Raw genomic sequence first — 13,899 nt, 5'->3', positions numbered from 1 at the left:
TACAGGTTTCCTGGTGGTTTTAACTTGTTTTTCTAGAATTTATTCTGCAAAGGGAAGCATCACGAAGAATATCAGTCAATGTATCCGTTGCCCCAAGTTACCGGGGACACATGACTCGGAGTGGGAATCGAACCCACTCAAGTCAGGTCAAGTCATGTTATTGGACAGACGCTCTACCAGTTGAGCTAAGCTGTTGGCTGAGAGTTACAGGTTTCCTGGTGGTTTTAACTTGTTTTTCTAGAAGTCAGTCTGCAAAGGGAAGCATCACTAAGGATATCAGTCAATTTATCCGTTGCCTCAAGTTACCGGGGACACTTGACTCAAGTGGGAATCGAACCCACTCAAGTCAAGTAAAGTCATGTTATTGGACAGACGCTCTACCAGTTGAGCTAAGCTGTTGGCTGAGAGTTACAGGTTTCCTGGTGGTTTTAACTTGTTTTTCTAGAAGTTAGTCTGCAAAGGAAAGCATCACAGTAAAGACACCATTGGGATTTGAACTCATGGCCTCTGGATCATGTATACTGCGTCTCAACCCATTGAGCTAACAGATGGCTGACAAATACAGCCTTCCTGGTAGTTTTCAGTTGATCTTCTGGAAGCCAGTCTGCAAAGGAAAGAATCATAGGAAAGACATCAATGGGATTTGAACTCATGGCCTCTGGATCATGAATACTGCGTCTCAACCCATTGAGCTAACAGATGGCTTACAAGTACAGCCTTCCTGGTAGTTTTCAGTTGATCTTCTGGAAGCCAGTCTGCAAAGGAAAGAATCATAGGAAAGACATCAATGGGATTTGAACTCATGGCCTCTGGATCATGAATACTGCGTCTCAACCCATTGAGCTAACAGATGGCTGAGAAGTACAGCCTTCCTGGTAGTTTTCAGTTGATCTTCTGGAAGCCAGTCTGCAAAGGAAAGAATCATAGGAAAGACATCAATGGGATTTGAACTCATGGCCTCTGGATCATGTATACTGCGTCTCAACCCATTGAGCTAACAGTTGGATGACAAATATAGCCTTCCTGGTAGTTTTCAGTTGATCTTCTGGAAGCCAGTCTGCAAAGGAAAGAATCATAGGAAAGACATCAATGGGATTTGAACTCATGGCCTCTGGATCATGAATACTGCGTCTCAACCCATTGAGCTAACAGATGGCTGACAAGTACAGCCTTCCTGGTGCTTTGACTTGAACAACAAACAAGACAAATAACTTTAAAAAAATGTGTTACAGCATAAATATAAATCTTTTTCATGGGGGGCCCTGACACTACATCTTTTCACATTGGGGTCCACTGCCCAAATACATGTCAATTTGGGGGGTTGACAACAAAACGTTTCAGAACCACAGATTCCAAGGAAACAGCTGTAGGTGAATGGATAGAGTCACTGACTAGTGAGCCGCAGGTAACAGGTTCAAGCCTCAGCTACAGCAGCAAGTCAGGATGTCAAATCAAATAGGTATTATTAGGAGTGAAATGGTTGTGTTTCTTCACCCCAACTGCACATGACATCAGTTTACATGTACGTTATTTTCAGTGATGAAGACAAACCGCACAGACGTTCACTGTACTTTAGTACATTTTGTAAACTTATGACTCTGAGTAGAGTATAGCCTGACTTAAACAAATAAATAACAACTTAGTATAGTCAGATTATTTTTTACACAACTTACATTTTGTAATCAAACTACCGAAACGAAAGTTGGTCACCACCGAAACGAAAGTTAAATCCGAAATAATCACTAAGTGTGGAGGCCAAAATCGTCCCCCCAAAAACCTGTTAGGAGTACGTTTCAGGCAATTTAGAGTTGATTGGTAGTACTTTGTAGTGACCTTTTTGGTCCCTAACACCATAAATGGTTTACATACTCTTTACGAATGTCTTACGCATCATTTGCTTAACATGAATGATAATTCTAGTAATTGTTTGGTGTCTGCATTCATGAAAGCCAGGTAGTTTGCAACAGGTAAGGAGAAAGTCCACATTAACAGACAGTCATAAATGATGAACTGTCTTCACTTTACTGTAGGGCACATAATAACATTTACAAAGGATTTATAGATATTTTAGGAATGTTTTACAAAGCATGTTAAACATGAACAAACACATTAACAGACAGTTGTAAATGATGAACTGTCTTCACTTTACTATAGGGCACATAATAACATGTACTAAGGATTTATAGATACTTTAGGAATGTTTAACAAAGCATATGTTAAACATGAACAAGCTACCAATAGCTTGTATATATTATGTAACATCAGTTACAAATGATTTAATAATCATTTACAGATGTATTATACATGGCTTATTCATGAATAGTTACTAATACCTTTATAGATGATTTGTAACCGTAGTTATAAAGGTTTTAGTAATCATTTACGAATGTCAATAAACAGGTTGTTAATGATTTGTTAATAGACTACAAACTGCTTATAAACGTTTATAAATGCTTTAGAATGGGTCGTTACAAATGATTTAATAATCTTTTACAGATGTATATAAATGGCTTATTCATGAATAGTTCACTACTTACTAATACTTTACAAATGATTTGTAACTGTAGTTATAAAGGTTTTAGTAATCATTTACGAATGTCAACAAACAGGTTGTTAATGATTTGTTAATAGTCTACAAACTACTTATAAACGTTTATAAATGCTTTATAACGGGTCATTATTGTAAAGTGCTACCGATCATTCTATCCTTCCATAGGCAGAGAGGACCCTACTGGGCATGTGCACAAGAAGTCTCACCCCTCTAGCTTATTTCTAATTAGAATTATTGAGTGTTACTTTTGCCCCCTGTTACTTGTGTCTCCAGTCTCCCCTACTTTTACTTCTATTCCAATACATCTCAGAGGCAAATATTGTACTTTTACTAAACTTACTTTGCAGATACTAATAAATATATTACATTATAAAACATACATTAACTACTTCAGCCCTATTTTATAGCAATTTTGACAATAGCGGATCTACAAGCTCACAACGCATCGCGATAAGACACGTTGTGAGCTTGTAGATCTGCTATTTTCAAACATTTCAGTACTTTTACTTTTGGTACTTTAAGTACATTTTGATACCAATTAGGGGTGTGCCGATATATCGTCCCGCGATATATCGCGATACGTTTTCGCGACGATATGTATCGTTTTGGGGAAAAAAAATATCGTTTTTGGAAAAAAAAAAATATATATATATATATATATATTTTTTTTTTTTTACAATCATAATAATCAGGCATGCAAACGGCCCCGAAGTGAAAAGACTGACAACATGTTTTTGTTTCGGGTCAGGTGTCATACTATTTGGATTCAAAACGGCTATTGTAGCTGAAAAGCTACAAGTTTGCATGTCTGAATAATGCAAAAACAGAATTATTTGTTTGCATTTTCTTTTTTTCTCCTCCATATATTTTCATAATAAAAAAAGTGCGTATCATATCGTATCGAAATCGTATCGAAGTTGTGAGCCAAATATCGTATCGTATCGTTTCGTGAAATTAGTGTATCAGCACACCCCTAATACCAATACTTTTGTACTTTTACTCAAGTACATTTTGAATTCTGGACTCTCACTTGTAACAGAGTACTTCCACATTGCAGTATTGACACTTTTACTTAAGTAAAACATTTGAGTACTTTTTCCACCACTGTACCCAGGTGGGACTTGCTCCACAGTCTCCATGCCACAAATTGTAGCTGCCAGAAGGGTGCAGTATGCTGCAGTAGAAAACTTAAAACAATATTTAACAAAACATTAGAAGATTTCATCTGAAAAAATACATTTATTATGAAATTACATTTTGAGTCAACATTTATTCAAATAGAACTAATTCATTGAGAAATACGTTTAGTCCATTCATTTCCCATATATTTATATAAAGAATGTTATAGTGCTCTACTTCTATGATAGAGGTTATGGCCACACACAGTTGTCAACAATCAAATAAGATAAAATACTTTTTTGAGGGGGATGTACAACTAATCCTGTTGTCCAGAAGTGCATAATTAACTACCTCTTTCATGTCCCATGCATGATGGACATTGTGTCAGGACCCGACCTGGGTAATAGTTGGACTAGTATTAACGGAGCACAGAAACCAGGAGTTTTGCAGAAACGATAATCTTTACTTCCCAGAAGTTAACACAAACAAAGATACACCTCACAGGGCGACACGGTAAAGTAGGTGAACACAGGGAGAAGAGTAGGTCACTCAACATTAGATTATCACAAAGGCAATGTCAATCAAATCAGTGGCACAGCGCGCAGCTGGGCACACGGCTGTAGCCTGTCTCCTCATCACCAGGGAAGAAAGGGGGGAAAGAGCGAGCCAGAGTGGAAAGACAGGGGGGGCGGGGCCGAGGCCAGGGTCAGAGTGTGACACATTGTCCATCACTTCCTTTTTCAAGCCCCCTGTGTTCGAAGTAGGTTTTCAGTTGGGACAATGTCCCCCTGGCAGCCTCGCTATTGAAGGACATTAGTATGTTGAATGTGTCCTACAATAAAAAGAAAACACATTGTTGGGTATTAGTTAATTAATTCATTTTACAATGAAATATATATTTTTCCATTGCAGAATGAAAATAATATTAACAATGTTTATTTCACTAATCACCTGCATTAGGAGGATGTCCTTCTTCGGGGGGTGGCACCAATCTCTCCAGTCTCACAGTAGGTGTCCTCTGGCCTGCATGGTGGCACAGAATGGGCACTGGTTTGTCCTTGATAAGTGGCACATAACCATGAAGGTGATCCATGATTTCAAAGACACCAGCCCTTGAGCTCGGGTTAGCTTCCAGAACTCCCAGATTCACCTACAAATTACATGGTATTACACAATTATGAGAGACAAATTAAAACAATTGATGTGAATATAAAAAAAATGGCTTACTAAAAGTGATATCTATTATTAACCTTGATAACATTCTGCTATACTTCAACATGAACAAGTATATGAAATACAAGCACTTACTATTGTGCTTCACTCTCGCATCTCCTCTGAGTACTGGTGTCGAGTAACATCATTCTTGATGTCTTGCAGAGCCACAAGGTTGTCTACCAAGATTCGCATGACAATTATGGTCATTATGTCATTGAACTCGGTGAGCCCCTGAAATTGCAATTATTAAAAGTAATATTGGATCACTGAAGCTAAGTTTTTACCTAACTTGTGTGGTATTCATTATGATTGTATTAAAGACTTTAATACAATTGTAATATAATGACTAAGTTGAGTGAGAAGTATCTAAAACCAGACTACAAACGACTGATTGGTTCAAACTTATACTGAATATTAAAATAAACATAGATTACCCCCAAAACAAGGAAGGTAAAACATAATGAGAAATTCAGGATGCATAAAGATAAACGCCCAAACACATACAGTAATCACCCAAACACATTTCATACAGGTCTCAGGAAAACTGAATACTGGGAAGCAAAGACTCGGGTAAGGCTGATAAATCAAGTTTAGTTCACCTCTGCACTTGGGAGCAACATCAGTGGGAAGATTTCCCCAGGTGTCTTGCGAGGACCTTCTAAATGTCAAAAGTCCACTTTGTTCTTGTGGGAAAATTACATTGACCAGAGAAGGAATTTATTTGCATGGTCCTTGGTGTGGTGTCGACCGTGCACAGTCATCTGTAGAATACAATTACATTACTCAATACTTAGTGATATAAATTCATTGCATGACTCATGTAATTACTATGTATTAAAAATAATATTAATAGTAATGTACGGTATCACTGTAATTCAATCAAAGGCGTATTATTTTATATTCTATTTAATACATACTAATATATTAAATTACTTTTGTCCCACTGTTGAACTGCAGCCGTCTTCTGGAGGGGATGGTTGGGGTTTTCTGAATAAATAAGACAATCCTCACACAATACAACATTAACCAGTCAATGCAATACATGTGTTTTAATTATTCAATGTCAGCTATACATTTTTATTTATTAAATGTTAGTAGGAATGTTATAATACCTCGACAGCAGCTTTCCATTCCATGATCTGTGTGCATCATGGCCACTCCGAATTCTGTCAACATGTCCCAGCGCAGACTCCTTGGATTGGCTTATCCCAAGTGCATTCAACATCATAAATACATTAAGGCTTGGATGAAGTTGTGCACATGATGTAAAACAACACGGAAAGGACCATCCCCAACCGTTTGTCAATGACCTGATGTGCCTCTTCCTCTGTCTGTAAGCTTTAGATTAAAAAAAACATTTATAAACGGTAATTAACAATTAATATATTGCGTACATACAAAATCAGATCTGTCATAGTAATGGGAAGAACTGTATTCAGTGGTGGAAAAAGTACTCAATTACTTAACTTAAGTAAGAGTACCAATACTGCAATATAGAAATACTCTGTTACAAGTGAAAGTCCAGCATAAAAATGTACTTGAGTAAAAGTACAAAAGTATTGGCATCAAAATGTACTTAATGTACCAAAAGTAAAAGCACAAAAATGTTTGAAAATAGCAGATCTACAAGATTTACCTTGCATTGGTGTAACTCCAAAGGTGGACAAGAAATCAAAAATAATTGCTCCATTGATTAGAAATTGATCATTCTAAATTTGCTCCTCATTGACTTACATTGTACAGTAAAACAGCTCTCAAAGTCACTCTATAAGCACATAAACTAACACGAACAAAGCTGATTCAGACAATATAGAACATCACCAAACCCAGTACTGTTTTTTTTTTTCAAATAAAAATGTTAACTTCCTGCTTTACTATTTGAAGATCCGGATCCGGATCCGCAAATCCATAATTGAAAAGAAACACAACAGACAGAGCTGATAAAACCCGACCCTGTATGTCATCAATGGCTCTTGAAAGCCAGTGGTGGACAAAGTTTCACGATCCGTGTCCTGTGTTCCCATGTTCTGTATTCCTGATGTGTTCCTTGATCCTAGTTTTAAGTTAGTGTTTTACTTCTCTGTTGTGTTCCTTCCATTTTTAAGTTGTGTTGTGTATTCCTTGTTTCTTGGTTGCAGTTGGAGTTTTACTTTACACTGTGCACCTTTTATTTTGTAGTATGTAGTGTCTCCTGGTTTCCTCTGTTGCCGTCTCTGTACCTGTCTTGTCTCACCAGTCCTGTGATTTGCCAGTGTGTCCACCTGTGTCCTCTTAGTCCCCCAGCCTATCCCAGTGTTGATTGTCCAGTTGAATTCATCTTTGTCTAGTTAGTCCTTGTGTATTTATACCCCCTGTTCCTAGCAAGACTGTGACTCCATTCTTTCCCCAGCCAGCATGCAGGGTGCATGCATGGCAAACTGCATTTTCTTTTATCCATTTGTTTTCATTTAATTTTTCTAAACAGGAACAAACATTCATGAAAAAGGAAAGACTAGCACATTACTGACAAACAAACCGGACGTACAAATGCAAACATAGGGGGAGAAGACTGTCTCTCTACTTACTTATTGACTACAATGCATATATATCCCATACACCTGGTCACATCTTCAAAACCGTCAACAAAAACTCCATTAATGGAACAGATTTAACATACACCCCATTCAATATGGTCAATCAAAGAAATATAGCGGAAGGAAATTGAAGACCTGTAACGCATCTGTGTCACTTTAGATTTCTTTGGCTATTCAAAAATAGCAGATATACAAGCTAATAGTGTGACACCGAGTGCCGCGCTATGAGCTTGTAGATCTGCTATTTTTGAAAAATCTTGAAAAAAAAATATATATATATATATTTTTTCAAACTGATTTAGAAAACATTTTTAAGAATTGCCTCAGGTCTTAATGGGTTAAAATAACTGAATTCAAATAAAATCAGGTCTTGTGGTAGAGTAAGCCAACTGAATTCTCTCCATGTGGGGGAACTAGTCATTTTCCATTGGTGTTTACGCCGTATGCACTGTCATAGGCGGCGGGTGAGCCCGACATTTGGGAAGGCGCGCGCGCGCGATTTTTTTCGGGTTTACCGTGGATAAAGTTACTTTTTGGTTACTTTATTTCGGTTTTAGGGTTAGGGTTAGGGTTAGATATTGACCAATTTATACAGATAATGCTGCGCACATTTATTATATATAATTTGCTCAATTTCAAAAAAATTCCAGGATAACATTTGGGAAGGCTTAGCCTACCCTAGCCTTCATTACCCGCCGCCTATGTGCACTGTCCGTTAAGAATTGGGTAATGCTGTATGTATTTAGCCACAGACCCCCATCTCAAAACATTTAGTTCCAGGGACCACGAGAAGCAAAGATATCAGTTAAAAGTGTACATATATATATAGTCAAAGATTTGCCCACATTTTCACGATTTCTTTCCTCAAAAATAGCAGATCTACAAGCTCAGAACCTGGCACTCAGTGCCGTGCTGAGCTTGTAAATCTACGATTTTTGAACAGCCAAAGACATCTAAAACTGACACGGTATGCGTTCACGGAATTGAATGGGTTAACCCAGTGGTTCCCAAACTATTTAGCTCAAGAGCCAAAAGAGAAATTAGACGTTTGCCCGGGACCCAAACTAGTGAAAATAGCAGATCTACAAGCTCACTTTTTTTACTTTTTTAAATGTAATTTACTCGCTATTCATAAAAATTGGTCTGCGACCCAAACATGACCCATTGTTTGGGAAACAGGGCTTTAATGCAGACTACTGCACTAATTGATTTGGATGTTTTACATTTGGTTGCATTAACCATCACACAGTGGTGTAAGAAGTACTCCGATTTTGGACTTAAAAGTGGCAATACCCCAGTGTAAAAAATACTCTGTTATAGTCATGCATTCACAATCTTACTTACAAAAGTATTAGCATAGAAATATACTTAAGCAGCACAAGTACTCATTATGCACCCAGCCAGCATGTCCATCTGGGCCCCATGTGGTACTGGGACCTGAATGGGCCTTAAGTGGGTTCCAGCTGGGCAAATTACATGTGACCCATGTAGGCCACACTTGTGTTGGCCCATTTAGGGCTCCAACTGGTTTTGCACATGGGTTCCACCAAGCACCCACTTGTGTTAGCCCATATGGGCTTAAGTGGGTTTCTGACTGGGTCTTAGGTCGGGTCCAAATGGGCAATTTGATGTCGGAACCATGTGGGTGCCACCTGTGTTTGCCTATATGGGCTTAAACTGGGACCTGAATGGGCCTTAAGTTTGTTCCAGCTGGGCAAATTACATGTGACCCATGTAGGCCAGACTTGTTGGCCCATTTAGGGCTCCAACTGGTTTTGCACATGGGTTCCACCAAGCACCCACTTGTGTTGGCCCATATGGGCTTAAGTGGGTTTCTGACTGGGTCTTAGGTGGGGTCCAAATGGGCAATTTGATGTCGGACCCATGTGGGCCTCACCTGTGTTAGCCCATATGGGCTTAAGTGGGTCCTGACTGGGTCTTAGGTGGGGTCCAAATGGCCAATTGTATGTCACACCCATATAGGCCTCACCTGTGTTTGCCCATATGGGCTTGAAGTGGGATCTGAATGGGCCTTAGGTGGAGTCCAACTGGGCACGTTTGAGACCCATGTAGATCCCACTTCTAGCAGCCCAAGTGGGTAACATCCGGGCCCTTTGCCAACATGGGTTTCAAGTTGGTCCTGAGGGGATTTAAATAGGAGAATTGAACAGTATATTGACAAGAACCATGTTTTAACTACTGCTAAGTTTTACCAGGGTGAAAAAACAATATCAGACAATATATCTTTTGACAATGTTTATTTCTGGGAACTTCTGGTTGTAAAAAAAAGAACAAATACAAAATGCTTAGGTATTTTTAAAATATAAAATGTAAAAATGAAAATAAAGTGCAAAAGCATTCAGAAATTGTGAAAATAAAACTAATACAAAAATATATAAATGGAAATAAAGCGTAGACAGCCAATATTTTCAGGCCAATATTTTCAAGTCTCGTAAACAATCCCTTTAACTCTTGTAAATTATCATTAAGATAGAACTCTTGTAAACAATCATTTGTAATGATGTATAAATGACACATAACAGTGCAAACTCTAAAGTAACAACTTAAATGTTCTGGACACAAACTTAATGAGGAACCCATATCTTTTAACTCAACTTCAACAAAAGGAGGGTTCTTCTCATGAGGTAGTTAATTATTCCAGCAGAGGGCCATTTCAGCCAACAAATCCTGAATGATAAACACACCATAAAGTGTGTGTGTGTGTGTGTGTGTGTGTGTGTGTGTGTGTGTGTGTGTGTGTGTGTGTGTGTGTGTGTGTGTGTGTGTGTGTGTGTGTGTGTGTGTGTGTGTGTGTGTGTGTGTGTGTGTGTGGTAGAGGTCGTCGGGTTAGGCATGTAACCCGAAATACCCGGGATCCGACCCGTACCCGGCTCGGTCACGGGTACATTCACAAGAAGTGACTCCGGGTCCGGGTCGGAGCCGGTACAGTCCGTCTCGGGTCTCGCTCGGTCACGGGTCCATTCACACAAAGTGACTCCGGGTCGGAGCCGGTACAGTCCGTCTCGGATCTCGGTTCTCAGACTGTGAAATGCACGGTTCCACTAATACCCGAGTTGACCCGGCGAGCGGGTTTCTCGGGGCTCAGACTGTGAAATGCACGGTTCCACTAATAACCGAGTGGACCCGGCGAGCGGTGGGTCTCGGGGCTCAGACTGTGAGATGGACGGTTCCATTAATACCCGAGTGGAGGGAGGGAGGTCGCTCAGAAGAAGACAGACTGGCAGTGACGCAGTCAACGACTGGCTGCTATTTATATTATCATATCACTATATAATGTTATATCATTGACCTAAATGGCGATATATTAACAAGGATAGGATGATTAAAACATATGTCTGTATTAGCCTTGACGATCGTCTTTCTTGACCGAAGGCTCTGTCTGTAAGTAACTTTGGACAGGTGGAAAACTTTAGTTAAACTTGCAGAGTGGCGCATTACTTTACCTGAGTTACATCTTCTGATAGTTGTACTTGAATGTTGACATGAAATAATAATCCTGTTTAGTGTTTCACAACCACGAGCAAAGACTACAGCGCAATATTAACGGCGCTGATCATCAACACACACGTTGAAAGTCTAGGACAAAGATACCAAGGATTCGACAGTGACGTCACTATGCAACAAGGAAGTAGCGACGGACGCTATGCCATGTTGTTTTAAAAATAGCAAGGATTCTTCGGCGATCTGATATGACATCACCGACCAATCCTTGGACATATTTTACCCACTCATTTATATACACCAGTTATATCAGATATGGTCGATTAACGTAACGCTTTGGTTAATGGTTAAAATGGTAAAATAGTCGAGTTAATATCATAGCATGTTGTTACCGGTATACTCTGCAAAGCACAATGGAAACTCCAAAGCCAATTATAATGTTAAACAACATTAAATGTGGTTTAACATTAGACATTTACGTGGATTATAGTTGGCAATGAAGAAGGATTACAAACATCTAGAACGTGGATTTATTTTTGTATAGCTGTCCAATGAGCATTGACTGGGATTATACATCACAACCACGGAGGCTACGTTAACATTTAGGTAAGAAAGTATGAAACAAATCTTATTTAAGGTCCGGTTCTCAATTTCTAATAATGGCCCGGGTCCATTCGGTCACGGGTATTTTTTTCACGGGTCCATTCGGGTATCGGTCCTTCATATTTGGACCATAGGCCGGGTTCATTCGGTTCCGGGTAAAAATTTCACGGGTCCATTTGGGTTCGGGTATTTATATTTGACCCGTGAAGACCTCTAGTGTGTGGGGGGCCTATTGGACCTGTTCCTGATTTTCCTGTGTGTTCCCTGTGTTTTCGAGGGATCTCCTAGCTCGTAGGGTCCGGTTTCCACCACGGTCTCGAGCTCCGGTGAACCATTTGGACAGGGCCAACTCTGCCTCCTTCTTGTTTATTCCCTGCTCACGCAGTTCTTCTTTATTGCCCCTAAAGATAAATGACAAGAAGCCAACTTAGTAATGCTGGCTTGATTTTTACAATATGAAACCATATAAGACAGACATCTTTTCAAAAGTTTTATATCGCTGAGAAATGTGTATGCTTTTTAAAAACAACCGAGTCAAATCTGAGAACAGTTCATGAGAGTTGTACTCCAAGCTATTCACACGGCCAAGTGCTACAGGAAAAATGCAGGATTATGTATAGAACCTGGTGGCTAAGATGTTCTGATGCATTATTGAGGATTCTTTGCTGAACAGAAAAATAAAATGGAACAATAATTTTAAATGTCTTGAGCTATGGTGGCAATTTAGTTTTCATGTAGAACAACAAAGTTAAGGTGGCACCATATGTTATGGCAATAACACAAAATCTAATTTACCATATAGAACGTCAAAAAGTGCCAGTCCTCGGAACGCCTTCTTGCCACTGCGTCCGAAAAGGTTATACTCGAGTGCCAGCTTATTGGTAAGGAGGAACCCCATCATCCTCCTGACACAACTGTCCACGGAAGTCCCCCCAATGTTTGCAACCATGGCAATCTGAGTATGATAAAAGTCACAGGAAGGAAATTCTGTATTAAGTGAACAGCTAAGATGTCAATGCCCGTTGTGTGCATGCACTCAAAGGGCAGGTTAACAGACTACCAATGTGATTAGAAAATACAAGCACATTTTGAAGTGAATAAGAGATTTAGAAAATACAAGTACATTTTGAAGTGAATTAGAGATTTGAACTTACAACTGCAGACTTAAAGTCAGGGTCACCCAGCTTTAAGTTCATGGACTCGAGATCTGCCACCGTGTCCAGCGGGAACACAGCTCCTTCAGGCAGCTCGAGCGCTGGCAGAGATTGTTTCTCCTTCAGCAGCATGTTCAGCATCTGCCCATGGACCTTCTGAGTGCTCTTTACTTCCTCTAGGAGTCTCACGAGCTGGGTGAACATGTGTTCTCCCATGCCTGGTGCTCGTGGTGCTGTACTTGGGCTGCTCATTGGGGTTCCAGCTGTGGGTCGTCTTATTGGGGGTCCGGCTGTGGGTTGACTAGGGGTTCCAGCTGTGGGTCGTCTTATTGGGGGTCCGGCTGTGGGTTGACTAGGGGTTCCAGCTGTGGGTCGTCTTATTGGGGTTCCGGCTATGGGTCGACTCAGGGTTCCAGTGCGGTGGCTCATCTGGGTCCCAGTGGGGCGGCTCTGTGTCACAGTTGATAATAATAAACTTTATTTGTAAAGCACCTTTCATGACATGACATGCAGCTCAAGGTGCTTACAATTACAGTAAAGTAAAACTAATTTAACGATAAAGCAAAAAAAGAAAGCAAAAGCATAAAACAGCATTTAAAAATCAACCAAAAGCCAGAGTGAAGAAATAGGTCTTCAGCTGTGTTTTAAAGCTATTCACAGAGGCTGCCTGCCTTAGGTGTAATGGGAGTTTATTGGGGTGTGTTTGTGGGTTCAGCGGGCCGGCTGATCAGGTTTGCAGTTGGGCGGCTTGCTCTTGGTCTTCCAACTGGGGTGTCCACACTCGGGATTCCAACGGGACTGGGGGTTCTTCTGGGACTCGGGGTTCCTAAACATAATGTAACATTTCAAGATGTTAAATTCTCTGTATATTTTATAAAAAATAATAAAATCGAATTCCATACTTTACATACTTGTCTGAGAAGAGGGGCTGCTGCTCGGACTGCTGATGGGACTTGGACTGCGGCTCCTGTGTCTTTTGGGGGGGCGCGGGTAGCTCACTTTATTGGACAGTGCACGGGGAGGTGTAGGTGGTAGGAGGTCATCATCGAAAGCTTCCGATTCCTCCTCACTCGTGAGCGCCTCCCTCTGTTTTTGCGGTGGCCTACATTCAGTTAAAAACATACATTTTAGAAACCATAAAAAAGTAACTTTAAGCAGTAGTTCTCAAAATGGAGTCCGGGGACCCCCATGGGTCCTTGAGGGGGTTCCAGAGCATTCCTAG

At 40.1% G+C, this 13,899-nt stretch overlaps 1 protein-coding gene across 1 annotated transcript; it reads right to left on the bottom strand.

The window, feature by feature from the left end:
* Positions 1 to 11,756: 11,756 nt before the first annotated feature.
* Positions 11,757 to 12,944, bottom strand: LOC311061555 (uncharacterized protein). The gene is made up of 3 exons (XM_084080218.1): positions 12,678 to 12,944; positions 12,319 to 12,478; positions 11,757 to 11,924 (listed from the first exon to the last, which is right to left on the bottom strand). Exons 1-3 carry the CDS (start codon positions 12,927 to 12,929, stop codon positions 11,890 to 11,892), a joined length of 447 nt encoding a protein of 148 aa, XP_083936344.1. The 5' UTR covers positions 12,930 to 12,944; the 3' UTR covers positions 11,757 to 11,889.
* Between the last annotated feature and the right edge of the window lie 955 nt (positions 12,945 to 13,899).

Source organism: Gymnoscopelus microlampas (genome assembly GCF_963454915.1).
Source record: "Gymnoscopelus microlampas genome assembly, chromosome: 15".
NCBI lineage: Eukaryota > Metazoa > Chordata > Actinopteri > Myctophiformes > Myctophidae > Gymnoscopelus > Gymnoscopelus microlampas.
Note: the sequence above shows the minus strand (reverse complement) of the source record. Positions and strands in the feature narration are given on the sequence as shown.

What these genes read in the sequence shown, in the direction of transcription:
- LOC311061555 (XM_084080218.1), bottom strand. Translation starts at nt 12,929, where the DNA reads ATGAGCAGCCCAAGTACAGCACCACGAGCACCAGGCATGGGAGAACAC. An exon ending in CTGACTTTAAGTCTGCAGTT is followed by an intron (nt 12,479 to 12,677) that starts GTAAGTTCAAAT and finishes TATCATACTCAG; the next exon opens with ATTGCCATGGTTGCAAACAT. An exon ending in ACTTTTTGACGTTCTATATG is followed by an intron (nt 11,925 to 12,318) that starts GTAAATTAGATT and finishes ATTTATCTTTAG; the next exon opens with GGGCAATAAAGAAGAACTGC.